The sequence below is a fragment of the Pan paniscus genome, chromosome 11, assembly GCF_029289425.2.
Source record: "Pan paniscus chromosome 11, NHGRI_mPanPan1-v2.0_pri, whole genome shotgun sequence".
Lineage (NCBI taxonomy): Eukaryota > Metazoa > Chordata > Mammalia > Primates > Hominidae > Pan > Pan paniscus.
The window spans coordinates 15,528,799-15,556,076 of NC_073260.2; the positions used below are offsets into that span (position 1 = coordinate 15,528,799).

At 37.7% G+C, this 27,278-nt stretch overlaps 1 protein-coding gene across 10 annotated transcripts in view; it reads left to right on the plus strand.

Moving 5' to 3' along the window:
• DENND1A (DENN domain containing 1A) overlaps positions 1-27,278 on the plus strand; it is a 542,810-nt gene that overhangs the window by 106,008 nt on the left and 409,524 nt on the right. For 7 of the 10 annotated variants that reach the window (XM_063594214.1, XM_034929018.4, XM_034929019.4 and 4 more), the window contains exon 3: positions 25,190-25,233. The exons of the other annotated variants lie outside the window; for them this stretch is intronic. In XM_063594214.1, coding sequence (XP_063450284.1) covers positions 25,190-25,233 — 44 coding nt within the window. The remainder of the gene's footprint in view (positions 1-25,189; positions 25,234-27,278) is intronic. 10 annotated transcript variants of the gene reach the window in all.

The window sequence follows — 27,278 nt, forward strand, 5'->3', positions numbered from 1 at the left end:
CAGCATTTTCTATAGTATATTTCTAAAAGTTGAGTTACCTGGTCAAAGGGTTAGTACACATTTTTAAGATTTTTATAATGTAATACCTAATCATATTCCAGAGAGCCGTATCCTTTATATTCCAACTAGGAAAACATGAGAAATTTAAGTTAACGTTCTGAGGTCTCTGAGGGAAGTTTTCAAAAGGGGACTCCCAAAATAATTTAACATGGAAATATGTGCATTGGCTCATTAAGGTTATTATCTTGTGAGGGCAATACTCATTTGCATGTAAAAATTCTAATATATTAAAATGTTGGTTGCCTTATCTTACAGTTATACCTTGCACGTGGATGATTAACATTTTTAAGTGTTCAGATAAAAGTGTCTATTGTTTCCTTAAACCCCCCGGCGTGTGACCAACACATTTATCTTTTTTAACCTCCTACAGTGAAATCCCACTGAAATTTTACATTGCCTATTGTAATTTGGTATAAAGATGAGTCATCTTTCATAGGGCTCAAAGCAGTTCTAGGGAAGGTAATAATCTCTGATCTTGAGGGACAAAGACTGGGTGCAAATCTTTGTCCCTTTTCACTTATATTTTGACCATGGAGATCACCTAGGCTTTAAACCTCAATGTTACCATTGGGTAACATTACCATCGGGGTTACCATTGAGGTTATTATAGAGAGGTTGGGTATCACTGGAACAGAGTGTTATTTCCTTTTTGGAGCCCATGGAATTCTGCCAGGAAGTAACCTGCTTCCTCTGGCCTTGAAGAGGGACTGCAGATAAGAGACTAGTTAGCTGTCTACAGGTCCTTACCTTCTAGTGGCTGTATTTTTGCCCCTGAGAAGGTATAGGAATGGAGTTCGCCCTGGGACTGACAGGTACTACTGTCTGCATTTACAGTACCTCTCTATTTTCCTCTTTTATGTATCTACTATGTTCCTTTAACCCTTTCAATGTAGTTTTTGGAGGACTTTATGAATTCTAAAGAATGTGAAAGAGCTTGGAAAGTTGTACAGAGTTTTGTGAATTCAAAATAACATTGCATTTGGTCCTATTCAAGGCACTATTGAAATGACTTACTCATTGGCCCTCAAGGGTAGTGTGAGAGGACCAGGTAATTATTTTTCCAAATTGATTTCTAATATTTGTTAGTGATCTCACAGATTTGTGTTCTTTCAAACATTCCCAATTTAAGAAAGGATCATATTATATTATAATAAGTTTGTAAAACACTATTTGGAAGTTGATTTATAAACCTCCCTTAAAACTTCATCCACAGCATTTAACCTTTCCGGCTAGACCAGGAAGCCTATATCACCCATTTTATTGTGGGGAGAGCTTGGTGCAGATGAAAGTTTGAAATTTGGAATCATACAAACCTGAGATTAAATCCTCACTCTGACACTGAATAGATGTGTGACCTTGGGGAAATTAGTGAACTTGTAAGATTTGGTTTCAGCTGGGCATGGTGGCTCATACCTATAACCCCAGGACTTTGGGATGCCAAGGCTGGCAGATCACTTGAACCCAGGAGTTCGAGACCAGCCTGACAAACATGGTGAAACCCCATCTCTACCAAAAAATACAAAAATTAGTTGGGTGTGGTGGCGCAAGCCTTTGGCCCCAGCTACTCAGGAGGCTAAAGTGGGAGGACCGCTTGAGCCCCGGAGGTCGAGGTTACAGTGAGCCAGGATTGTGCCACCGCACTCCAGCCTGGGTGACACAGTGAGACACTGTCTCAAAAAAAAAAAAAAAAAAAAAGTACAGTCACTTTGGGGGCCCAGTGCCAAATAGGTTCTTGATAATTGTTGTTTCTTTTTCTGCTTACTCTCTTTGAACATGTAGCTGTAAGTTTTCTGTTCTTTTTGAGTTATTATAGCAGTTGGGTTATGTTTTGCACAGACTTCTAGATTGTCCTGAAATACGAAATTACGGATACGTTTTAGCCTCCTCACATTGTAGAATGTTATACAATAAAGGAGAATACGGTCAATTTGGAAAATTATGTAGATCATAATGTGTATCTTCGGGAATTTTCTTAGAAAACGTGATTTTAATACGCTAAAACTATTTAGTTTTAAGTAATAAAGTAAATATTAAATTAATATTTTTACCCTTTCCTTTCCCAGCTATCTATTAGAACTTAACTTATTGAGAATATCATTTTAAACAGTATTTCTTTGCAAATGTTACACTGCAAGTGCTATGTAATTATCTTTCAGGCTGCAAAGTTTTTGAAGGGGGCTTATTAGAAGTTATTTCTGGTCTATAGCACAGTGGCTGTTTGCAGTGACTGACCTTCTGATCCTTTTTGAGTAGAATTTGTTTAGTGTGTTAAAGTTGTTTCTAGTCATGTGAATTTACTGAGACAGTTATATGGTCAGATGTGTATTTTGCAGGGGGATGTCAGACTTTACACGTTTGCTGATTAGTTAGGAATATTTCGTCTGCTGGTCAGTGGTTCCTGCTGATTTAAAAACAAAAGGTGCATCTGTAGACAGTGCTTAGATTGTATAAATTCAGTTGCATTAGCATCTGACACTGCAGGAGAGCAAATTATATCTTGAGCAAATAATTGTAAAGAATACAGCTGTTTGTGATATCTTTATTATGAAGGTACTGTTTTATTTCCACCCACAGTTTGAGTAAGATTTAATTTCCCGCCTAACCACATCGCTTTCTTTTCTAGTGAGATTTTGTCTTTGTAGGCTGAATTGTTTTTAGTTTTATATTTTAATGAAGAAGATTGTCAGCATTAGGAATTCCTTTAATTTCATTTGCTTTCAGCAAACATTGGAATTATTGTTAAACTCTCAAAACTATCATTCAATGAATAATATCTAATTGATCAGTTCTAAAAACATTTTATTAGTATTGATGCTATTCCAATGATTGCATCTTTAGCTTTCCTTGTTTAAGTATTTTTTAGGTAGCGTCACTTGGACACAGGAAACTAGAGTGCATTTTTCCATTAATAAAGAAGTGGTTGTTCTCTGATTTGATTGTTTGGATTGTGTGAATTGGAGAGTAATGTTTTTTTAGCATGACACTTTGAGAACTGCTACTTGGTTAGGATACTTTTGTTCCAAGGTCTCTTTGAGTCAGTTCCTATTAAAAGTGAAATGTGACAACCTATATAACAATGAGAATATTTGAACAGTACAATACTTGTATTATTATTGTATGGCTTTGAGGAAAACCTCATACTGTGTCTAATTGAATTTATTATGCTTAATGAATTTTTTGAACCAAAGAGTACCTTTTTTGTTTACTTGACCATTGAGTTTGTTTTTAAGTATATAAAAAATATGCTATAAAATATGTACAATGCTGAAAATTTGCAGCCTGAAAGATAATTATATAGCAGCTGCAGTATAACATTTGCAAAGAAATGCTGTTAAAAATGATATTCTCAATAAGTTAGGTTCTAATAGATGGCTGGATGAAGAAGGGGTAAAAATATTAAGTTAACATTTGCTTTTATTAAGAGTTCCTGTGAATTTTTATAATAGAATTGATCACAATGAATTTATTTGGTAAATTATTAATGTCCGTGTTACATACCCTCTTAAGAATACCTTATAGTGTCATATTCAGAAACCTATTATTAACTTAAAATGGTGTTCTTTTTCAAGAGAACAAAGAATTCAAATTTAGCTGGTTGATACTAGTTACATTATGTAAATTATTATGGTAAATGTAACATTATGTAAAAATCTGTAAGTAGTTATACAGGATTTATATCAGTAAAATAATTTTGGTTAGCTTATGCAAGAATATCACAATCAAATTTAGTGATGATTGCAGTAGTATCAGTTAGGCATTTCTCTTCTTAATGCTGTAACTATTGAGGTAAGCATCTTCCTAAGTGGCCCTTTTCTAAATCTAAGTTTTGGAAAGGAGTGGAAAACTGATGTGAGATTGTGAATTTTGAGGGCTAGGTAAAAAGTTTGTTTATGTGTCTGCACGAAACTCTCTTAAAACTTGGTATCTTATGAGTATTGAAAAAGCTGGTAGAAATGTCTGTTTTACTTTTGCCTAAGTTTTTTTACTTATTAGACAATCCAGTATCTGTTTGGATTCTTTGTGCTTTTCTTTGGATAATTGTGAACGCAGATCTTTTTTTTCGGGTCTAAGTAAAGCCGACTCAGTATATTCTGGTATGTTCTGTCCTACCAAATGTCATTAGTTATGACTTGTCATATTTAAGTATTAAATAGTACACCTTTTCCCTAATTTTTTTTTTTAAATGAGGAGGGCTTTTCCAGCTGCCCTTAGGAATTAGAAGTAAAAAGGTTATCACCAGGCAATTCCTCTATTTGAGAGAGAATTTACTGGTCCTTTGGAAAAAAAAAAAGTCCTACTCACAGCCTTGATAAAAATAAATTACAAGTAGATTAAAGGTGTACATTAAAAAACAGAAGTTCATAGAAAATGTGAAAATATTTTTAGAAGTCTTAGGAAAGGATTTCTTGACTAAGATGTAAAAAAGCACAAACAAAGCCGGATACAGTGGCTTACACCTGTAATCCCACATATTGGGAGGCTGAGACAGGAAGATTGCTTGAGCTCAGGAGTTCGAGACCAGCCTGGACAACATAGTGAGATCCCTGTCTCTACAGAAAACCAAAAAATTAGCTGAGACCACAGGTGCATGTGGTGGTGTGCGCCTGTGGTCCCAGCTACTGGAGAGGCTGAGGTGGGAGGATCCCTTGAGTCTGGAGGTCAAGGCTGCAGTGAGCCATGATCATGCCACTGCCCTCCAGCCTGGAAGATAGAGTGAGACCCTTTCCAAAAACCACAAAGAAACATCACAAACCATGATGAAAAAGACTTGACTCTTGATTTGAGTACACTAAAATCTGAAACTTTGGTATGGCAAAAAAGAACTATTAACAAAATAAAAAGACAATTATTAGATTGAAAATTTTTGCAAGGCTTAGGATCCAGAATACATAAGGTACTCGAAAGAAAGAAATTTTTTAGATAGGCAAAAAATATTAGATGAAATAATAAAATAATAAATCCAAGTAGTTAAGAGTCATTTAAAAAGATTATGATTCTATCACTAAAATGAAGGAAATATAAATTAAAATCCTAAGAGAGTATTTTATACATGAGAGTGGCAGAAAATGTCAAAAATCAACCAGTACCAGTATTAATAAGAATGTGGAAGGGCAAAAACTCTTATGTGCTTTGATAATATCTAGTGAAGTGGAAGGTGCTCACGTTCTAGCAACCACTCATTCCACTCACTGTATATTGCAGTGAAATTCTCATTTGTGTACAAAGTGTCATATCAAGAATGTTCATAGCATGTTTTTTTTTTTGTAACTGAAAAATCCTTAAAACCTAAATGATCATCAACAGGGAAAAAATGGATAAATTGTGACTTACTAATATAGAATAAAGAATTATATAGCTGAATAGAAGAATTTTATAGCAATTAAAAGGAATGGATCCAATCTGCTTGAAGCAACATGAGTAATTCTCAAAAACATAATTTTGAATTAGAAAAACAGGCTAAAAGTACTGTCTGCAAAATATCAGATATATAAATGTTAAAAATACAAAACAACTCTATTTTATCATGGGTGCATTTATATATATTAAAAGTACAACAGTATGGATGGAAAGACTGCATGCCAACCTTAAAAAATGGTTACTTCTGGAAAGGGAAGGAGGAGGATAATGGGATAAGGGGTGGAAGGTGGTGCTTTAGCTATACCATATAGTGTAGATGTGTAGTAGACTATATCATTCTAAGCTTGTTAAGTACACTCTATGATATTCACATAATGACAACATTGCCTAATGATGCATTTCTCAGGGTGCATTCTCATTGTTAAGTGACACATCACTGTATTTCAGAGGTCCAATTACAAATTATTAAAAAGGGCAACTTTCCATGTCATTTATAGTTCTAAATCACTTTATTTTAAAAATATATTGATGGATGTTTTGCAAAGAGGCAAACCCACAAACCTTTTTTATTTTTATTTTTGAGATGGAGTCTTGCTCTGTCGCCCTGGCTGGAATGCAGTGGTGTGATCTCCGCTCACTGCAAGCTCCGCCTTCCAGGTTCACGCCGTTCTCCTGCCTCAGCCTCCCAAGTAGCTAGGACTACAGGCGCCCACCACCACGCCTGGCTAATTTTTTGTATGTTTAGTAGAGACGGGGTTTCACCATGTTAGCCACAATGGTCTCGATCTCCTGACCTTGTGATCTGCCTGCCTCAGCCTCCCAAAGTGCTGGGATTACAGGCATGAGCCACCGTGCCCAGCCGTGGATGCTTTCTTGTAAGTGAAATTGGTGGATTATAAGGCATGGAAATTTAGAATTCATTCTATTTGTGCTGCAGAAAATTGTACCAAATTACTTTCCATCCAGCCATACTCTTAGTTATCAATTATAGGAGACTGCTTATTTCCCCAGATCCTTCCGTCTCCAGATGTTTCCCACACTTCTAACCTTTGCCAGTCTTATGGGGAAAAATGACATGAGTTATAAGATTATAAAACTTGAGCACCTATTTGCATCCCTTTTTTGGCATCTTTCAAGATGGTAAAGTGTTGGATCTGGCATTCCATCATTTTGAGAAATGTGTTCAACTTTGGAGGCTGTGAGTAGGAGAGAGCAGATTGAATGCATAACAGGGTCTAGTCCAGGCTTCAAGCAAGATGGATGAAAAGGTTCAGGGATTTGGCCGGGCGTGGTGGCTCACGCCTGTAATCCCAGCACTTTGGGAGGCCGAGGTGGGTGCATCACCTGAGGTCAGGGGATCAAGACCAGCCTGGCCAACATGGTGAAACCCTGTCTCTACCAAAAGTACAAAAATTAGCCGGGCGTGGTGGTAGGTGCCTGTAATTCTAGCTACTCGGGAGGCTGAGGCAGGAGAATCGCTTGAACCCGGGAGGCAGAGGTTGCAGTGAGCCAAGATTGCACCACTGCACTCCAGCCTGGGTGACAAGAGTGAGACTTCGTCTCAAAAAAAAAAAGGGGGGGGATTTAAGTTCAAATTGAAATGTTGGCTTCCTAGGTAATTCTAGATCAAGTTTGTCCAACCCATGGCCTGGGGCTGTATGTGGCCCAGGATGGCTTTCAATGTGGCTTAACACAAATTTGTAAACTTTCTTAAAATATTAATAGTTTTTTTTTCCTTTAGCTTATCAGCTTTCATTAGTATGTTTTTTTTTTTTTGTAGAGACATGGTTTTCACCATGTTGCTCAGGCTGGTCTCGATCTCTTGAGCTCAAGTGATCCTCCCTCCTCGGCCTCCCAAAATGCTGGGATTACAGGTGTGAGCCACCATTCCTGGCCTTTTCTTTCTCTTTTTCAAAACTTTGTTTGTGTACCTGCCTTCCCCAATACCCCACATTTCCTGTGTGCTCTGCTTCTCAAGCCCTGGCATCTCACCTGTCAGTCAGCATGGATGCAGAGTTCAGAGGCAAGAGACAGCCTGAGGAGTTCCACCCAGAAAAGAGTTGCCTTGTGACATGAAAGAGAGACATGATGGCCAACACCATGAGGCCAAAACATGAGATGATGGAGGAAATGCAAATTGAGGAGGAGAGATCTTTTAAGGTAGAATTACCCCAGGCCAGTAATCTTTGTTATTCCATATAGGTTTTATTGGTCCTCGAAAAGGAGGTCTTTACAGAAATGCAGATTTTACATTAATAGCAAGAGGGAGGAAACCCCTCCAGATAATGAAGTGAAAATCATGAAGCAAAGTCAGGCAGACAGGACAAAAGGAGCCTTTAAAATTCTCATTGTTGACCAGACCGGTGGCTCCTGCCTATAATCCCAGCACTTTGGGAAGCTGAGGTAGGCGGATCACTTGATCAAGTTCAGGAGTTCGAGACCAGCCTGGCCGACATGGTGAAACCCTGTCTCTAGTAAAAATACAGAAATTAGCTGGGCAGGGTGATGCATGCCTGTAATCCCAGCTACTCTGGAGGCTGAGGCACGAGAATTGCTGGAACTCAGGGGGTGGAGGTTGCAGTGATCCGAGATCATGCCACTGCACTACAGTCTGGGTGACAGAGCAAGAAGGCATAAATAGAATGACATTTAAGTAGCCACTGCTGCTTAAATTTAGAATTTTTCTCCATTGAAAAATCTTTAATAATTGTTTTCTTTCTTTTGTGAGAGGCTTGTTAACTCTACAGAGTGGTTAGCCACACAGAAAACCAGAAAGAAGTACTTTTCCTCAGGGCCATTTTCCTTTATAGGATACTTATAGGCATTGATGTTTTACCAAAGCAATGAGTCGTCTCAGGCTTTTAGATCATAGAATGATAGAATTTTAGAGTCAAGAAAACTCAGTAAACATTTTTAGTTTATATGTGAGAGAATTCAGGTTTAGAGATGTATTTAAGATCAGATAGTGGCAGAATCTAGGTCTGCTGATTTCCAGTCCAACATTTTAAGATTCATGCCAAATCTTTTAAATATTATAATGGCTATTGTGATTTTCTGAAAGCTTACTAAAAATGATTGTGTGCTATGAGTCTAATATTGTTCTAGGCCTAGCAGATAGGAAGATAAATAAGTACTCGGAGGAACATGCAGGGGGCAGTGCATCAGTCATGGTCCAGCTGAAGATAATAGAAACCATCGTGCCGTTCCTTCTAGGTTTGTATCAGAAAAATGGGTTCCTCCTGTTGCCTCCTGTCTCCCCACATCCCTGAGCTTTCAGGTCTCACTAGGTGGATCTGACTGGCCAGAACCTAAATCATACCCAGGATCTTAGTTGCAGGGGCTTTTTGGAAAATAGTTTGTAGCTTTCCAGCTTCTGTGATACTGGAGGGCCCACAGAATGTTGTGAGAGAGATAGAGTGAGCCAGTCTGCAGAATGCTTAGGGTTAACACATAGGAGGGGCACTGAACCTGCCAGTGTGGGGTTGTTGGCTTGAGAGCTTTCACTGGGAAGTATTATAGAACCTGAGCTGAGACTAGAAGGATGGAGTTGAAGATGTCTCACCTTTTCTAAGGAACTTTGATGAGTGGATTCCTGTTGCTAGTTTTTTTATCAAGTCTGTATAACAGTAATTCTCAAAGTGTAGTCCCCCAGACCAGTAGCATCAACATCACCTGGGAACTTAGAAATGAAAATTAGGCAGGGGGATTGCTTGATCTCAGGTGTTTGAGACCAGCCTGGGCAACATGGCAAAACCCTGCCTCTACAAAAAAATACAAATATTAGGCATGGTGGCGTTTGCCTGTAGGTCCAGCTACTTGGGAGGCTGAGGCGGGAGGATCGTTTGAGCCCAGGAGTTTGAGGCTGCAGTGAACTGTGATCCTGCCACTGCATTGCAGCTTGGGTGACAGAGTGAGACTGTCTTAAAAAAAAAAAAAAAGCAAATTATTGGATACTATTTTAGACTTACTGAAACAGAAACTGATCAAGCCCATCAGGTGACTTTGATGCATGCTAAAGGCTGATAACCTCTGCCATGTAAGCATAATGATTAAGATGATAGGTTTTTTGGTGTTTTTTTTGGTTTGTTTTTTGTTGGAGACGGAGTTTTGCTCTTGTCACCTAGGCTGGGGTACAATGGCATGATCTCAGCTCACTGCAACCTCTGACCCCCGAGTTCAAGCAATTCTCCTGCCTCAGCCTCCTGAGTAGTTGGGATTACAGGTGCCCACCACCACACCCGGCTTTTTGTATTTTTAGTAGAGACGTGGTTTCACCATCTTGGGCAGGCTGGTCTCGAACTCCTGACCTCAAGGGATCCTCCTGCCTCGGCCTCCCAAAGTGCTGGGATTGCAGGTGTGAGCTACTGTGCCCGGCCAAGAATATAGGTTTTAAAGTTAAATCTGAGTTTGAATCTTAGCTTTTGCATTTACCATTGGTGTGATTATGAGCCAGGAATTTCATCTCTCCTGATCTTCTGGGGATAGCAATACTTACCTTGTAGAGTTATAGAGTTGTGAAGCTTAAGTGGCATGACATGGACTATGCTTGTCACAGTGTGTGACACAGAATAGGCATTCCATGAAGTATGTTGAAGGAGAGTTGGCTGGAGTGCCCCTGAATTAATCTATCCCAGGAAATTTAATAAGGGCAATTCAGATAGAATTCAATTCAGCAAACATGTATGGAAGGCAGCCTACTCTGTGCTGTGCACTGTGCTTGAAGTCTGTGGTGCCTTTATCTGTGGGAAGAGCACAGATGGTAAGGAGACATGGGTTCTGGTCATTGGAGTGGCTTATTTTACTTACTGGGGAGACAAGTACTTAAATGAAAGAATTAACAGTCGAAGACGGGAAATGATTAGGTGCATAATCAGGTGCTTAGTCATTTATTATGCTGCCAAAGTAGCGAATATTACAGAAGCTTAGGGAGGAGACCAGTCAAATGTGGGCTGACGTAGTCAGGGATGGATTCCTGGAAGAGGCAGATGGGGACATTATAAACTGTTGTAATGTAAATCTAATTTCCCAGGAACATATTTATTTGCAAAGTTCATTTAAAAAATTATGAATCTTATTAAAAATATAGAAAATTCAGAATATAAGGCCAAAAAAAATCACCAATAATCCTACAACTCACTCATGGCTAGATATTTTGATGGGTTAAATTTCAGTCTGGATTTAGAACATTAAAAAATGATAACTGCTATTACAGTATGATAAATCTTTGTATTTTGAGTTAATTCTTCATAATGCAATGATGTATTTCCACATGTTATGGTGATGTAAATATTGCATCACTTGAACTTATTAACACTCTTTCAATTTTTGCAATGATGCTTGAAAAAATTTTTAAAAAGTACCTACATTTCAGACTATTTCCTTCAGATAGATTTTAAGGTTTGGAATTACTAGGGTATAGAGTGAGGACATTGATAATGCTTTTGGTACATGTTGCCAAAAGAGGTATTTGAGAAGAAAGGGTATACTCCCTTTATTCCTTCATTCCTTCTCTTTTTCATTCAGTATTTATATGCTAGGCCTTTTTCCAGGCGCTGGGGATACAGTAGTGAACAAAATAAGCAAAGATCCTTGCCTTTATAAAGTGTATAATTTAGGAGAGGAAAACAGATAATAAGTACAGGTTAAGCATTCCTAATCTGAAAATCCAAAATGCTCCAAAATCCGAAACTTCCTGAGTGCTGATGTGATGTCACAAGTTACTCTGAACATGTTATTTTTTCACTCTATTAACAGTATGTCAGGGCTGGGCACGGTGGCCCACACCTGTAATCCCAGCACTTTGGGAGACCGAGGCGGGCAGATCACCTGAGGTCAGGAGTTCGAGACCAACCTGGCCAACGTGGTGAAACCCCGTCTCTACTAAAAATGCAAATATTAGCTGGGCGTAGTGGCGGGCACCTGTAATCCCAACTACTCGGGGAGGCTGAGGCGGGAGAATCGCTTGAACCCAGGAGGCAGAGGTTGCAGTGAGCCAAGATCACGCCACTGCACTCCAGCCTCGGTGACAGAGCGAGACTCCGTCTCAATAAAACAACAAACAAACAGTATGTTGGCCGGGCATGGTGGCCATAATCCCAGCACTTTGGGAGGCTGAGGCGGGTGGATCCCTTGAGGTCAGGAGTTCAAGACCAGCCTGCCCAACATGGCAAAACCCCATCTCTACTAAAAATACAAAAATTAGCCAGGCATGGTGGCGAGTGCTTGTAATCCCAGCTACTTGGGAGGCTGAGGCAGGAGAATCACTTGAACCTGGAAGGTGGAGGTTGCAGTGAGGAGAGATAGTGCCACTGCACTCCAGCCTGGGTGATAGAGCCAGACTCCATCTGAAAACAAAAAACAACCCCCCAAAACCAGTATGTCATATTTTTTACTGTTAGGTACTTATACGTAAATAGGTACAAGAAAATAATTGCTTATTGGTAGCATATAAATTCACAGTTGGGAATGATGGTGATGCCAAACCACAGATTGTCCACATGGGTGGCTAAGACAGTGACATCTTTGCTTTCTGATGGTTAATTGTACAAACTTTGTTTAATGCACAAAATTATTAAAATAATATATAGGATGGTGCAGTGGCTCCCACCTGTAATCCCAGTGCTTTCGGAGGTCAAGGTGGGCAGGTCACTTGAGGTCAGGAGTTCGAGACCAGCCTGGCCAACACGATGAAACCCCGACTCTAATAATAATTCAAAAATTAGCTGGGCATGGTGGCAGGCGCCTGTAATCCCAACTACTCGGGAGGCTAAGGCAGGATAGTCGCTTGAACCCAGGAGGCAGAAGTTGCAGTGAGCTGAGATCATGCCATTACAGTCCATCTTGGGTGACAGAGTGAGACTCTGTCTCAAAAAAAAAAAAAAAATTGTATAAATTACCTTCAGGCTATGTGTATATGGTATATATGAAATATAAATTTTGCATTTAGACTTGGGGCCCATCCTCAAGATATCTCATTATGTATATGAAATATTACAAAATCTGAAAAAACACTTCTAGTCCCAAGCATTTTGAAAAAGAGAAGCTACTCTACCTGTATATAGTATGTTGCATGGTGAAATGCACTAAAGAGAAACATAACCCAGGAAAATGGAATGAGGAATGGTGGGGATAGGAAAATTATAAATTTAAATAAGGTGATTAGGGAAGGCCACATTGGGAAACTACCTTGTGAATAAAATCTGATAGCACATGCCTTATTCCTTGATATTTTATCAGACAGAGTGAATTGTGTGGGTATAGGCCATGAAGTGGAAGCATGGCATGCATGTTTGAGAAGCAGCAAGCAGACCAGCAAGGCGGGAACAAAGTTTGGAGAGGAGAGTTAGGAAGTGAGTGCAGAGGTATGCTGGTGAAGGGAGGACATTGTAGAGGAGGCCCTGTATTGAGTTTTACAGGATTCCTCTAGATGCTATTTGAGAACAGACTACAGGAAATTGGAACCAGAAGCAGGAAAACCTGTTAGGAAGCTATTGGTAGTTAATCCAGGTGGAAAATGATGGTGGCTTAAATCAGGGTGTTAGTGGTGGAGATAGAGTGAAATGGTCAGAATTTGAATATATTTTGAAGATTTAGTTGGCAGGAGTGGCTGATACATCGGCTCTGGGATGTGAGAGAAAGATCAGGAGTTCCATTTTGGATATGTTAAATTTGAGACGTCAAGTGGAGATGTTGAGTAGACAGTTAGATAAATGAGTCTAGAATTGGAAGAGATAGGAGCTGGAGAAATAAATTTAAAATTGATAGTGCATATTTGAAGTGATGGGACTGAAAGAGGACCAGCAAAGGAAAGAAAGTCAAGTCCAAGGACTGAGTTCTGGAGCTCTTCAATAGGGAGAGATCAGCAAGGAGCCTGCAGAAGCCAGTGAGGCAGGAGAGTGGGATGCTTTGGAAGCCGCCTGAAGAAAGAAAGTGACTCCAGGAGTGTATTGGTCCATTTTCATGCTGCTATAAAGACATACCTGAGACTGGGCAATTTATAAAAGAAAGAGGTTTAATGAGACTTACAGTTCCACATGCCTGGGGAGGCCTCACAATCATGGTAGAAGGCAAGGAGGAACAAGTCACGTATTACATGGATGGCAGCAGGCAAAGACAGAGCTTGTGCATGGAAATTCCCATTTTTAAAACCATCAGATCTCATAAGACTCATTCACTATCACGAGAACATTGCAGGAAAGACCCACCCTTATAATTCAATCACCTTCCACGGGGTTCCTCCCATAACACGTGGGAATTGCGGGAGTTACAATTCAAGATGAGATTTGGTTGGGGACACAGCCAAACCGTATCAAGGAAGAAGCAATCATGGGTGTGAAATTGTGCTTGTAGATCAAGACTAAAGATTGATAATTGATGTTAGCAGTAAAAGAAGGTCATTGGTGTGGCTGTTGGTATGTGAGTAGTTTCAGAGAAGCGGTGAGGTGAAAGCTTGGTTGTCATGGGTCCAAGAGAGTAGGAGGCGACAAAGTGGTGACTGTGGGTATAGACACTGTTTCAAAGAATATAGCTACAAAGAAAAGGAGAGAAATGGGGTGGTAGCTGTTGGAAAGTGGGCTTGACCTTTTAAGAAATATCTGTAGAAATAACAGCATGTTTCTATGCTGATGGGAAAGATCCTATAGAGAGGTAAAATGAATAAAACAGGAGGATTGGTGGAGCTCTGTCTGAGTTGGCAAGAGGGGATGGAGTCCTCTTTCACAAGTGGACAAAGGACCTTTGCAAGGGGCACGTAATAAGACGAAGGCAGAGTCTGTGGGGCAGAGGTGGTGGGAGAATAGAGGTGGTGGTGGGGCTTGTGGGAGTTCTCTTCTGATTCCTCTGTTTTCTCAGGGAAGTGGCCAGTAAGGGAATCAGTGGCAATTGAGGTTGGAGAAGGTTTGAGGGAAGAGAAGAAAGTGTAAAATAGTCACCAAGGAGAGAGAGAAAAAGAAAGTGAATGAATGAAGGAAAATGTGTTATAATTACTGAGTTGCATTAAAGCTCACTTACAGTTACTAACCACAGATTTAAGGTGAGATTAATCAGCATAGCTGTGTGTTTTTGTCCAGCCACATACCTTAAACTATAAGGTGTCAGGAGTTTCCAAGTATACATGAAACAGCTATGAAAATGGACCCCCTGTTAGCTATATGGGTGCAGGTGGGTAGTTGGATTTAACAATGACTGGAGTTTGCCAAGAGAGGATGACAAAGAGGCACAAGGCAGATGAGAATGTGTATAAAGGAACAGTTATAACAATAGAATTTAAGCTATGTAAGGAGAATCATGTAGACCTGAGGTGGATCAAAGGCAGTGAAAAGGGCTGAGTGTGGTGGCTCACGCCTGTAATCCCAGCACTTTGGGAGGCTGAGGAGGGCGGATCACCTGAGGTTGGGAGTTAGAGACCAGCCTGACCAACACAGAGAAACCCCGACTCTACTAAAAGTACAAAATTAGCAGGGTGTGGTGGTGCCTGCCTGTAATCCCAGCTACTTGGGAGGCTGAGGCAGGAGAATCGCTTGAACCCGGGAGGCGAAGGTTGCGGTGAGCCGAGATCGCGCCATTGAACTCCAGCCTGGGCAACAAGCGTGAAACTCTGTGTCAAAAAAAAAAAAAAAGGCAGTAGTGAAAAGATGGATAGAGTATATGCCCCTGTGGAATAGAATAAGGAAGAGTGCTACAGGAGTTGAATGGAAAGAGAGAAGGTGGATCATGGTTGGAGACTGAGATGCTTGAAATTTGCAATTACTAAGGGGATTTCAATTATTGGTAGTGGTAGAGTTTAGGGTGTGACCGTAGGAGTAGAGGGTGAGATTGTTGTGGGGAGTGGCCTAGGAATCAAGAGTTATAGGGATTTGGAAGGCTCATCTGTGTGAATAGTAAAATCGGGAAGATTGTGGTGGGAGTGGTGTTAGAGTGAGTGGCAATGCAGTATGATCCCCAAGAGTCAAGGATGAGGAATAACCCTGGGATTAGTAGGTGACAACAAAGCAGAATGGTGGTGGTGGTGTTGGTGTGGTAGGGAGGAGGGCATGGTCTGGTGACCAGAGGTTAAAATCTAGGGTTTTGGAGAGTAAGGAAGGTGAATGGCCTGTAAGTGGCTCTAATGAACAGAGGCCATCTATCCCACCTCCAGGCCAGTGGGAGGAGAGGTAGGGAAGAAACATCCAACTCTTGAAAGGACCCCAGAGGAAGTGAGCATTCAGTTGCAGTAAGAAGGTAAGGATGTAAAGGGAGCTTAGAAGAGGTTGCAGGTTTTGCTTCTGGCTGACCAGGAGTGCCAAAAGCAAGTTAGTTTTGTGAGTTGGGGAGCCATAGACGTGAGTGTGCCAGTTTTGCTGTTCCTGTGGCAACCTCATTAAAAATTCAGTGTACTTTTGATGGAAGACATAGTTCTTTGTCTTTTGAATTTTTAAAAAGTGTTGGTATGATTGACTGTTAATTCATGTAAGAATATACAATTGGTCACATTTATGAGTGATGCCTAAGTGCATCTTTTGAAAGATTTGGATAGTGGGAAGATGAGAAAGGTGAATAGAGCATGTCAAGTTTTGTGGGAAAGTTAAATGATTAAGCTGGCCAGGTTTAGGGATTTATATTTAAGACACAGATATGAAATTGGCTGGGTTGGTCTTAATGTCTGCACTAAGGATTGTAGGCTGTTAGGATAGCTTTACTACATAAAGTTCTTAAAACATTAAAAATGGTAAAGGTCCTCAAAAAATTAATGTAGAATTATTATATGATCCAGTAATTTGACATGTGGATATATATGCAAAAGAAGTGAAAGCAGGGACCTGAATAGACATTTGCACATGCATGTTCATAGCAGCATTATTCACAATAGCCAAAAGGTGGAAAAAACCCATATGTCCATTGATGGAATAATAAGCAATGTGGTATCTACATACAATGGAATGTTACTCATCTGTGAAAAGGAAGGGAATTGTGACACATGCGACATCATGAATGAACCCTGAAGACATCATGCTAAGTGATTCCACTTATATCATGTAAATAGACTATTCAAATTCATAGAGACAGAAAGTAGATTGGTGGTTGCCAGGGGCTGGGAGAAGGAGATAATGAAGAGTTGGTGTTTAATGGATTCAAGGTTTCAGTTGGGGAAGATGAGAAATTTCTGGAGATGGATAGTGGTGATTGTGGCACAACAATGTGAATGTACTCAATGTCACAACATGGTACTTAAAGATGGTCAAAATAGTAAATTGTATGTATATTTTACTACAACAACAAAAGTCTCAAAGGACATAAGCACTGCTTCTCTAATGGTACAGATAAGGGCTAGGCAGCAGTGGCTTGTTCCCTGGAAGCAGGGTGGAGTGGGGAAGACAGGATTTTGGTATAAGGAAGGCTCTGTTTGATGGGCATGTGCTTCCCCTGCAGAGATGTCCGCATTGTCTCTCCTGTATGAATGGGAACTCCAGCATTGGGGTTCTCATTGTGGTTTAGAACACACGATGAGAACATGTTTTCTTAAGTAGGAAGACATTTTCTCTGTGTTCTTATTTACTCTATTTGTTTAGCAATTTTTTTTCATAGATGAGATAAGGATAACTCTAGCCTTCAAAATTATTCTAAGTTTTTAATATGAATTCATCTTTTAAATATTGTATTTACTAGTTGAATAGAGTGCTAGTTACTTTGGAGTCATTTTATTTATATCCTGAACTTGGCAGAGGACTATAAATAAAGAAATTGGAAAGCTCTCATTCATAATCCGCTAAGGCCTGTTTCATGAAAACATGTTGTAGTTATTTGTCCAGATGTATTCTTATTGTTGAGTCACAGTAATGACTAGAAGACAGATCAACAGGAGGATGTAAATAAATAAAGCCAAAAAGAAAAGCCAGTGTTGGATTCTTTGGAGCCTGATGGATTCAGGCTGAATCCCAGCTCTGTTACTTAACTCTGAATTTGTTCATTGTGAGCCTCACTCTTCTTATTTATTAAATAGAGAGCTTCTACTTACCTGGAAGAGTCATTTTGATGAAATAGGATAAAAATTAAGCCACCTATGGCAATGGTATACCTAAGAGGTAGCTGGTAGTATTATAATTGTTACTGCAAAAATGTTTAGTGGGACTCTTCCTGAAACCCAGTATGCAAACTTAGAAAGCAAAGGAATTAGCAGAAGGGTCCTTCAATTTATACAGATTCACCTCAGGGTTTCTGTAAATCTGGGGGAGTCCCTTGTGTATTTGATGTTTACAGATCATTAGCAAAACAGATGCCAGGAGGCGAATAAACTGTAGCTTAAAGATTTTGGAACTACTGACAATGTAGAGAAAATCAGTTTCTGATAAAGTTATAGTGTTTCTAAGTAAGCAGTAGAAGGCAATGGGAAAATTTTAATTGGGTTTATAAAAGTTTATTTCAGGAACACATGTATTTCCAATTTGAGGCACACCTATACATCTGTAGTCATTGAATTTATAGTGCTTGCTTATTTCTCCATTGGGGTTAATAATATAACAACAACTAATATTTATTGTGTGCTTACGACATGTCAGTGTGATCTTTAGGAAGTCTGTAGCATTCAAAGGCTTGTTTTCATTTGGATATTTGGAAATTGGCCTTTTATCCACTTGGAGACACAGGGTGTTTAATGAGTTTATTTTGTTCTATTAATTCTATTACACTCCAAATATTTGTTCGGTATTTATAACAGTTAAGACATTTTGTAGGAGACAAAGTTAAGTAAGACATGGAACTTGGCCTCATAACAGACCTATTCACTATATTGTATATGCTTCAGAAGTGGGCGTGCCGTGTTACGGGATGAGCCCTGATCTAGTCCTGGACTCTACCCCTGGCTCTACTACTTCTTCGTAGAACCTTTTTCTGCCCCCTTAGGACAAGGCCAGATGCCCCTGTGCTGATTAACTCCTAGTATCACACTTACCAAGCCCCATGGTACCTGCTTGTTTAATTCTGTGTGTTCTCCATTAGGGCTAGACTGTAAACTCCTGGAGGGTGAGGACTGTGTCTTATTTATCAACAGGGCCAGCCACAGCAGAGCATTTGTTCCACGAGTGACTACTAATTTTCTAACTTTGGACAAGTGATAACCTATTGCTTTAACTATGATAAAATTGATTTGATAGTCTCTATAGCATAGCTTTGTCAGGAAGGTAAAATCAGAAAATTTCTCTAAAATGCCTGTCACAGTGCCTGGCAAATAGTGGGTGTTCCATCAAATAGTTTTTTTATATTTGAATAAATAAGTTATCTCTTTTCACCAAATTTGACACATATGATACATCTATTTATGAAGACCATATGGAGTGATGTCATATTTGTAATACATAAAGGGCACAGCTGTCGTTTAGGCAAAGTATAAAGTAATTATTCATATTGGCATAAAAATGTGACACTTCAGGTTACTCATTCAAAAAAGTGGGATAAAATGAATCCTAACTCATAGAGAAATTACATGGAAGCCTGAGATTATAATCATAAAAAAACTCATCTATAATTATCTATCAATTTGATAGATTTTAGGAATTGTTTCCAATAATTTTGAAGTAATTTAAAAAAATTCCAAATATTTAAATTTAAGTAATAATGAAAGTTGAAAACTAAGATATTCAGTAGAGAAAAAGGTAAATGTAAGTGAACATATCCTTTTGATTTTTTTTTTTTTTTTTTTTTTTTTTGCCTCCAGCACACCCTACCTTCCTTTTGCATTTTAAAGCTCCCTTTGGAATTTCACTTATGTTTGATTTTTGGATTCACATAGCATAAATTTGTTTAAGGATCAGACTTATATTCCTTTTGTAGATGAAGTTATAAAAAATATTTCAAACTATCAGTAAGTAGTGGCATTTGCTGGTTAAAATCCTTCCATATTCTCCAGAAAGAAAGATGAAACTCCCTAGATTTTACTGTATAATGTCAATGGACTCATTATTTGTACAACAGCTGATGTATTTAGGACTTGTTGATTCACTTAATTGGTAACTGTACTACATTCATAACTTCAACAACTGAAAACAATAGGTCAGTGTCTGCTGTTTATGCATAAATAGTCACATCGGAGCAGGATATGTCTGAAAGGCAGAATATGTTAGTCTGAGGAGGAATCTGGCATGTGAATGGCTCCATTGCTTGCCATACTGAGGTGGGTTTTTGCTGTCTTTCCTTGAATAATGTTATTTGTGTTTTTATTATGGGTGTTGATGGTTAACTGTTCCTATGTTATCAGGCTGGCTGCTGTGAAATTGCATTTGATTATACTTTAAATGCCAGTGTTGGGGGAAAATGCTAGACTAGACTCATGGTTAAAAATTGGGATGATTTAAAGTTTTTATGTCTTACAGCCTTCATGTGCTAAAGCAAAAAGTTACACCTAGAATAGATTTTTTTTAAGTAACAAATTTCATTTGTACATGGAATCCAAATAAATGTTCATTTATAGTCCTTCAAAGTGATTTTTTTTCTAATTTATGAATTAGACATCTTCCAAATTTTAGAGTCAAATCTGCATTTTAGAATCAGTATTTTTTGAAAAGAGTAATTTTTAATTAAAAAAATTTAAAAGGAAAAACAACCTAAACCTTTTTGTTTCATTGTCAAAAAAAGGAAAACATGCTGGTGATTTTTAAACTCTGTAAAACATTTCAAACATTCTTTTCAAAAATATATTATTTGTAACAAGTAAATTTTAACAATCGAACAATATAATTTACTAGAATAATTGTGTTTAGTTATTACAAAATGCTAACCTAATGAGTCAGGTATTTTACAATGTAAAATAAATGAAGCTGAGTTTTTATAGCTATAGTAAGTTTACTAGTGTCCTTGAAACGCTATATTTAATGCAGTCCAGTTTGCGGTCATCTTATCAAGAAACTTTAATTTTGCATAATACAAAAAAATTTTCTTCTTGAGGATTAAAAGAAAGCTTATTTCTGGGTGTATTTTGGGGAAAATTTGAGCTTGTTCTCAAACTATACAACTTCTTAGACTATTTTCTGAAAGTCTGCATTTTTAGTGTATAAAATTTGGAAATGTCATTAGTGAAAGAGCAGTGTAGTGGACTGTTATCCTGTTTGCAGCATATTCCCATCTTCTCATCTGGAAAATTAAATCTGATTACAGCTTGGATTAACATTTATGGTTGTGGGGAGAGGAAGATAGTATCTCAAACTCCATGAAATCGAACAATGAGATTATATGGTTTATAGCTAATGTTAAAGTCCTGCTTCTTAAAGGGCAGAATTTGTAATTGTAAGCTTTAAATATGTTCAATATTTTGTCTCTTATTGATTGAAATAGCCTAGAGATAATGATTGGGTAAATTCAGCGGGCATTAAATGTAATGTTTTCTGCCTTGAATACCTAACATGTTAAAAGTGAAAGCAGTGTAGATTCCCGTGTTAACTGCTACATTTGCAGTTTCTCTTAAATTTCCTAAAAGAGGTCCTATTATAGGAGATGATGGTGTTTGGTTAGTATGCAGTTGTTAACATGTTTTGTACAAAGTGAAGTCGGTGTATTTTTTAATCAGTTTAAAAATATGTCATGCCTTGACTCTTTAAATGAAGTCATTGGTATGACAGAGGGAAACAGGAAAATAATTTGGTAAGATGTGTGTGTGTGTGTGTGTGTGTGTGTGTGTATGTACACATAGGAGTTACCAATGTACAAATGAGCCCTCATATGTAACCACAGCACTTTTATGAATTATTTTGCATTTCTGTTGTAAAAGATCTGTCTACCACGTTTTCTAGGAACTTTAAGCCTAAGGCAGAACTCAGGGTTTTTGGAGCCTGTGTAAAATAATTTATAGCACCTTTCCAGTAAGTCTTGCCCACACTCTTATTCTATTAATTAAACATTCTGTGGCAATCTGGTATATCTTAAAGATTTAAAAGTATGTATAGTAGAAGACTGGAAAACATAGACTGTTGAGATGGAAGAAGATTAGCCTTTCTTAAAAGAAAAAATGTTAGACATGTTTGTTTAGGAGATCAGTTTTTTCCTGCTGTGAAGACATAGCTTTTTAAGCATGGTCATGTTCTGTGCCTGAGTGAGATTGTGCTTTTGGGAGTCCTATACTGTGAAATGTGTGTGTTCAAATATGGAAATGCTTCTTGTGGCCTTCAGTGAAAGTGATGCACACTTTTCTGTGGGGACAGCCTCTTTGATGGCCATGGTGCTGTGACATCACAATGACATGATACAAAACCTTGTCTGAGAGCTACCTGTCTCTTTGGTTAAGAGATGCATGGACTCTATTAGAGTGTACATATTATTAGCAAGATATTTTAAATACAATATTTTTTTCCTGTTGAAAAGTATTTTCCTGGGAGTTGATGACATTGATTTTTAAGTTTGTGAGTTATCTATTGCCTGAAGTAGGAGAAAGTTGTTGAGAGAAAAGGATAAGGAAAGAAGGGTGTGCTATGTACCACTAGATTCTTAATTTTCTGTCAGCGGGACAATTCTTGGGTAAAAGCTTGACATACGCTGATTATTCTTACTGCCAATCGCCTAAGCAAATTATGTTACTTTCTTCCATGGTAGTACTCTTCCCTGCAGATTTTTGTGTTGAAAGTTAGCTGTTTGGTGACACTGCATTTGATGGTGAACTTATGAATGTGAGAAGGTGTTTTGGAACATTAGCAATTATAGCATTGAGTGGTGGATAAAGAAATAGATATATAAATATTAGACCGATGCACAGTTTTCCAGTGTATGTTATTTTCCATATAAAGATATAGAACATTTCATAAAATGTTCCCAGACCATTTAAAACTCAAAGAAATGCAGCTGACGCAATGAAATACATAGAGTACTTGTAAAAACATACAGACACGCAAGTGGATTGCTGCCAGACAGAAAATTTAAAGGCGGTTTGCTTAACTGCAGGGTGCTAGGTTTTGTACATGTGCCATGCTGAAACTGTTAGTAAGGCGGGTGTTGTGTTGCTTGAGAAAAGCAGATTGTATTTGGACCTTTTTAACTCAGATGTTTCCAATGTCGATATTTTGGTGACATTATGGCATTGCGATTGACTCAATGTGGAAAAAGATTTCAGCCTCCTGTGTTAGACATTTTAAGAAAATTCAAATAAATTATTTGCAGTTTTTGTGTTAATCTTTCCAAAATGGCTTTCGTAGTTTTATGAACTATCGGACTGAATCTTTGAGCTAATTGAATGGAACTTTATAGGTTGACTTGGTTTTAAAAAGCATTGCTTTTCTTTCTTTTTAAAAATGTATTATATTGCTTGGTGAATGTTAAAGACCTATGAAGTTTGTTTTTTGTAAATGTTAGTGGCCTTAATGAAAAGAAACCAAGAGTTGTATACTTGAATCATAGTAACTAATAATGCATGTATTGTCTTGGAACGTTATTGTGTTAAAACCTGGTAATTTCATTGTAGAGAGTCTTAGGACAATTGAAGGAATCTAATTGATGGCGTTTATATTGCTTTCCATTGAGGCAGTATTTGGAATGATACAGTTTGAATGGCCTCCTTCTTGGCATTCCATAGTCATCTTTATCTTCAATGTGTTAAGATAGGTTGATTTTTTTTCTTTTCATTAATTTTCCCATGCTTTTTTCAATGCTATGTTGTATATATTAATCAAAAATATTTTTTAAATGAGTTTATTATGGTTTCTTATTAATATAGTTGACTGAAAAGATTTAAGAAGCATCTGCCACCTATGAATAAGAATGGTATTTTTAAAAATTGAAGAATATACTACAAATTTTGGTTTCGGACATATAGTCTTTCACAAAATGGTGATAGAAAAGTAGTCTTTGATTTTGTTTTCATGGGTATTTTGTAGTTCCCAAGAAGCACAAATTACTGCAAGAAAGAGGGCGTGATAGTAACGATTGGCATGAAAGTAATTTTTGTATGAAGTTTGGTAGCTGAAGAATAAGTGTTAAACCACATGTCAATTGGAAGAAAAAGAATAAGCCTTAGATGATTTAGTGGCTTTCCCAACCTCTGTTTTATTATGTCCCTCAGTGGCTTAGAGCTACATTTTTTGGGTCTCTGGACCAAATTTTAAGTTATTTATGTATGTTTTAGGAATTATAGCCACTGCCCTCTTTTTTAGTCCCCTTGTTCCCCTTTGTTCACCCCCTTTTCCCCTCACTGTACAGTGGTAGAGGATTCTTGGGCAACAGGCTGCCCCTTTGTCTCCTGCTGGCGAATTCTTCTCCGCCAGCCTAGTCCTTTTCCTGCCACACTCTTGGTGCCCGCTGGCCTCCTCTCTCACGAGGGCTGAGTCCTTGGGCAGTTTCAGTCCTTCAGGCCAAAGACAGGTCAAGTGAAGAAACTGCTGCCTATCAGGGAAGCCCTGAATTGGTACTGCAGGGGCATTACTCCAGAGTTCTCTAGTCGGTCTAGACACATCATTGATTCCTTCCCAGTAGTTGAAGATGAGGGTGAAGAAAGAAATTGATTCCCAGCTTTTAAGTCAACCAAAATACACGTCAAGAGTTGAAATCACTTGCAGATAGTTTCAACTTTTTTGCACCACTCATTTCGAGAGGCTCTACTTTTGGCATAACCTTTTGAATATTCCTGCTTTTATTATTAGTCTTGTGTTTTAAAAAATAATACACATTGGTTTTAATGACTTGAAAACTGGTATTTCTAGGATCCTAGTAGTTTGTGAATAGGCCCTTAGTTTTTTCCCTTCTTGATTATTCACTGAAGAAATGGACTGCAGTGAACTTTTACGTGGATTCATTTTCACAAGGATGTAAATTAGTGTTTTAGTATGGTGTTTAAAGGTAGCCATGGGTAGCATATATTGTGATCACTGTTAGACGGGAGACCCTCAAATCTATGATTTTCCATAAGCCTTTGAATTGATACATGATTTCTCAAATAGATATTATTCTGACCTCTGATCACTTCCCTTAACATGTCTCAAAGGAATCAAATCTTTTCCTTATTAGAACTGATTGAATGTTTTCCTAATCGATAGTAAATGGAATGCTAATAGCTTTTAATTTGTTCACTTCTGTATTGACTTACAGAAGATGGCATTGGATCATCTTGCTTATGATTTAAGAATAAAGTGATCCCTTTAGTACCTCCATTTTAAATAGGTGATCATAAAAGGTATTTTCTGCCATGTATTTGTATGGTTTCTGAGCAAGTTTAATTATGTCAGCTGGAACATAATTTTTTCATATTTTGTTTACACTGACAAGCCAAAAGCGTTGGTCCTCTTTTGAAGAAAACTTCCATCCAGTTTTATCTGCATTTTCATAAGAGTGTACAAGCATTTTGAGAAGGATATATTTCATTTATTAAAGCGATGAGTTTTGCATTTATTCCTTGAAAGAATTCTCTCACTCCCCCTTTCTCCCCAGTCTGAAACCAGTGCTTAAGGTGGTTTATCAAGCCCACATCTGTAACTATGCAAAGGAGGCTTCTGATTAGAGAAGAAAAGTCAAGCAGATTTAAGACTCATTTTCTCTGGAAAAATATATTGAGGGCAATTTGCAGCTGGCAAGATTTTTGCATTAGGTAATAGTCTAAAGTTAACAGTAGCATCAGGTCTTTAAAATTTTTCTTTTTTATATTTCTGGAGGAGGGTAATGGGAGTGCCTTGCCGAGTCCTTCCTTGTGCTCATCAACATAGCAGCCTCAGCTGCCCCCCTTGGATCCCCTGCCAGGGCTGCTATCATCTTCTGATCAAATATTAATGTGTGATCCTCTGCTTGCTCACTAATCCAAAGCCAATTAATATTATCTGTCAATTATTTACAGATCCTGAGGTGCAGAGGCAATTCCCGGAGGACTACAGTGACCAGGTTCGGAATGCGTAATTAATTTTTTACATGACAAAATTTATTTCAGAGTTGTTCAACATATTATTACTGTTCTTTTTACTGAAAGAGATAAATGAATTTTTAGAAGGGAAGAAAAGCAGTAATTAGGAACCAAAGACAAAAAGTAAAATATATTGAAGTAGGACTGAAAATATTGGTGCTAGATTTGGGGTGTTTCCTTCAGGGAGAAAATGAACACAAAATAAGGAAGAAAACCTATCACAAATTTTACTCTTCACTTTGAGGTTTGCTACAGTCTACACTTCATTAGGAAATCCTTTTTGCATTGCCTGTGAACTTTTTAAAAAAATGCTATTTCAGGAGTCAAGAAGCAGTGTAACAAAAAAGAGGGAAGAGGGAAGTTTATAACATTTCCTGGAATTTGAAATAGATGATGAAATTATGTGTTATGGTAGTACTGGAAGGAGAAGATGCACGTGCAGAAATGGACTTAAGGGTGAGGGTGGTGCTGATGAGGGTAGTGAGTTAAGGTTGGCCAGTTGGCTCTGCCATCTTGAATTGACAGCATTCTGCAAGCATAGAATGGGGTAGAAGGAACGATTTTACTCACAAGATAGTGCTGAAGTTCTGATGTTGCTGAATTTTTTATAATTAGTTCTAGGTTATACATTCAGGATTCTAGTTTCTATCTTGAGAGATATTGAAGATGTTTTGTAGCTTTTTTGGGGCACCTTACATTTTTAGTTCAAATATGCAATTTGGTATACTTTTTAAAGCAGCTTTGAAATAAAAGCATTCTTGATTACACTGAATAAGACAACTTTATAAAACCTTTCACATGTGAAATACCATATACAGTAAAAGCATGTTCCTTAAGCACATCTATTTAATTTTTTTATTAAAAGTCTTTGAATGAGGATAAGTACAATAGAATAGAAATACCCAATACAGTGATAGTAACACCTTTGCAGTGTGTCTTGTTGTATAGAGAGCAAGGTATCTGATACATCTTTATGAATAAAGGGGACATAATGTGACCAGGAATAGAACTGGATAATCAGTATAATGAGATGCTTTGTAATGAGATCTTATAGTACAAGAACCCAAGAGAACTGGTATGGTTTGCTTTGTGTTTGATCTCAAGACTTTTAAATAAGATTTTAAAAAATATTAAAATCTTCTGACTCTGTCTCTTCCTTCATCTTCTACCAGGAGAGTTAAATTTTTATTTTATCTTAAATTTCTATGAGATTGGGCTCTTTAGATTCAAACTACACAATCCAAGGATTATAGGACCTTTTCATTAAGGAATTTCCTTTCTTTAGACAATATATAAAGGCTGGAAAATCTTAACGTATTATTTAGAGTACACTTGAGTCCACAGATTTTAACAAAATTATTGTTCTAAAGTCTTGTGTCTAGGTAAATAACCTTTGTAGTTCCATGATCTGAATTCTCAGTGAGAGGGAATTTTATAGGAGAAACTTAAAATAGCATAGTTACCATCTGGGTCTATTCCGTTCAACATAGTTTCTTACTATATCTGAAAGTTTTTGAACAACATGATTTCTTTTTTAGTATAACTTTAAAAAACTGCATGGGTAATATGTTCATGACAAAACATGTAGAAACTATAGATAAAGCAAAAATAAATTTACAAAAGAATGAAAAGAAAGAAAATACAAATCATCAGTTATTATACTGCACAGAGATAACCACTGTAACAATTTGATGTTTATCTTTCCATGTTTATTTCCCTGAGTACACATAGAAGTTTGTGCGTTTAAGGAGAGTGTATGTGTACGTATATGCATACATGTACTATTCTTGCATATGTGTGTACTGAGAGAAATATAGGCTATTATCAATTCCATCATTGTATACAGAGCTCAGTTGACTGATTAGATATTATGTTATGAATGTAATTCTCTTTGCTTTAGTTAATGGATGGTCTTACAAGTATTTCATATATTGAAGTTGGAATTATTAGAATTATAGTAGGAACCTAAATAATAATGATAGCTTTAGTTATTTTAAAGGTACAGTAGTATTTGTTTTCTTTGTTG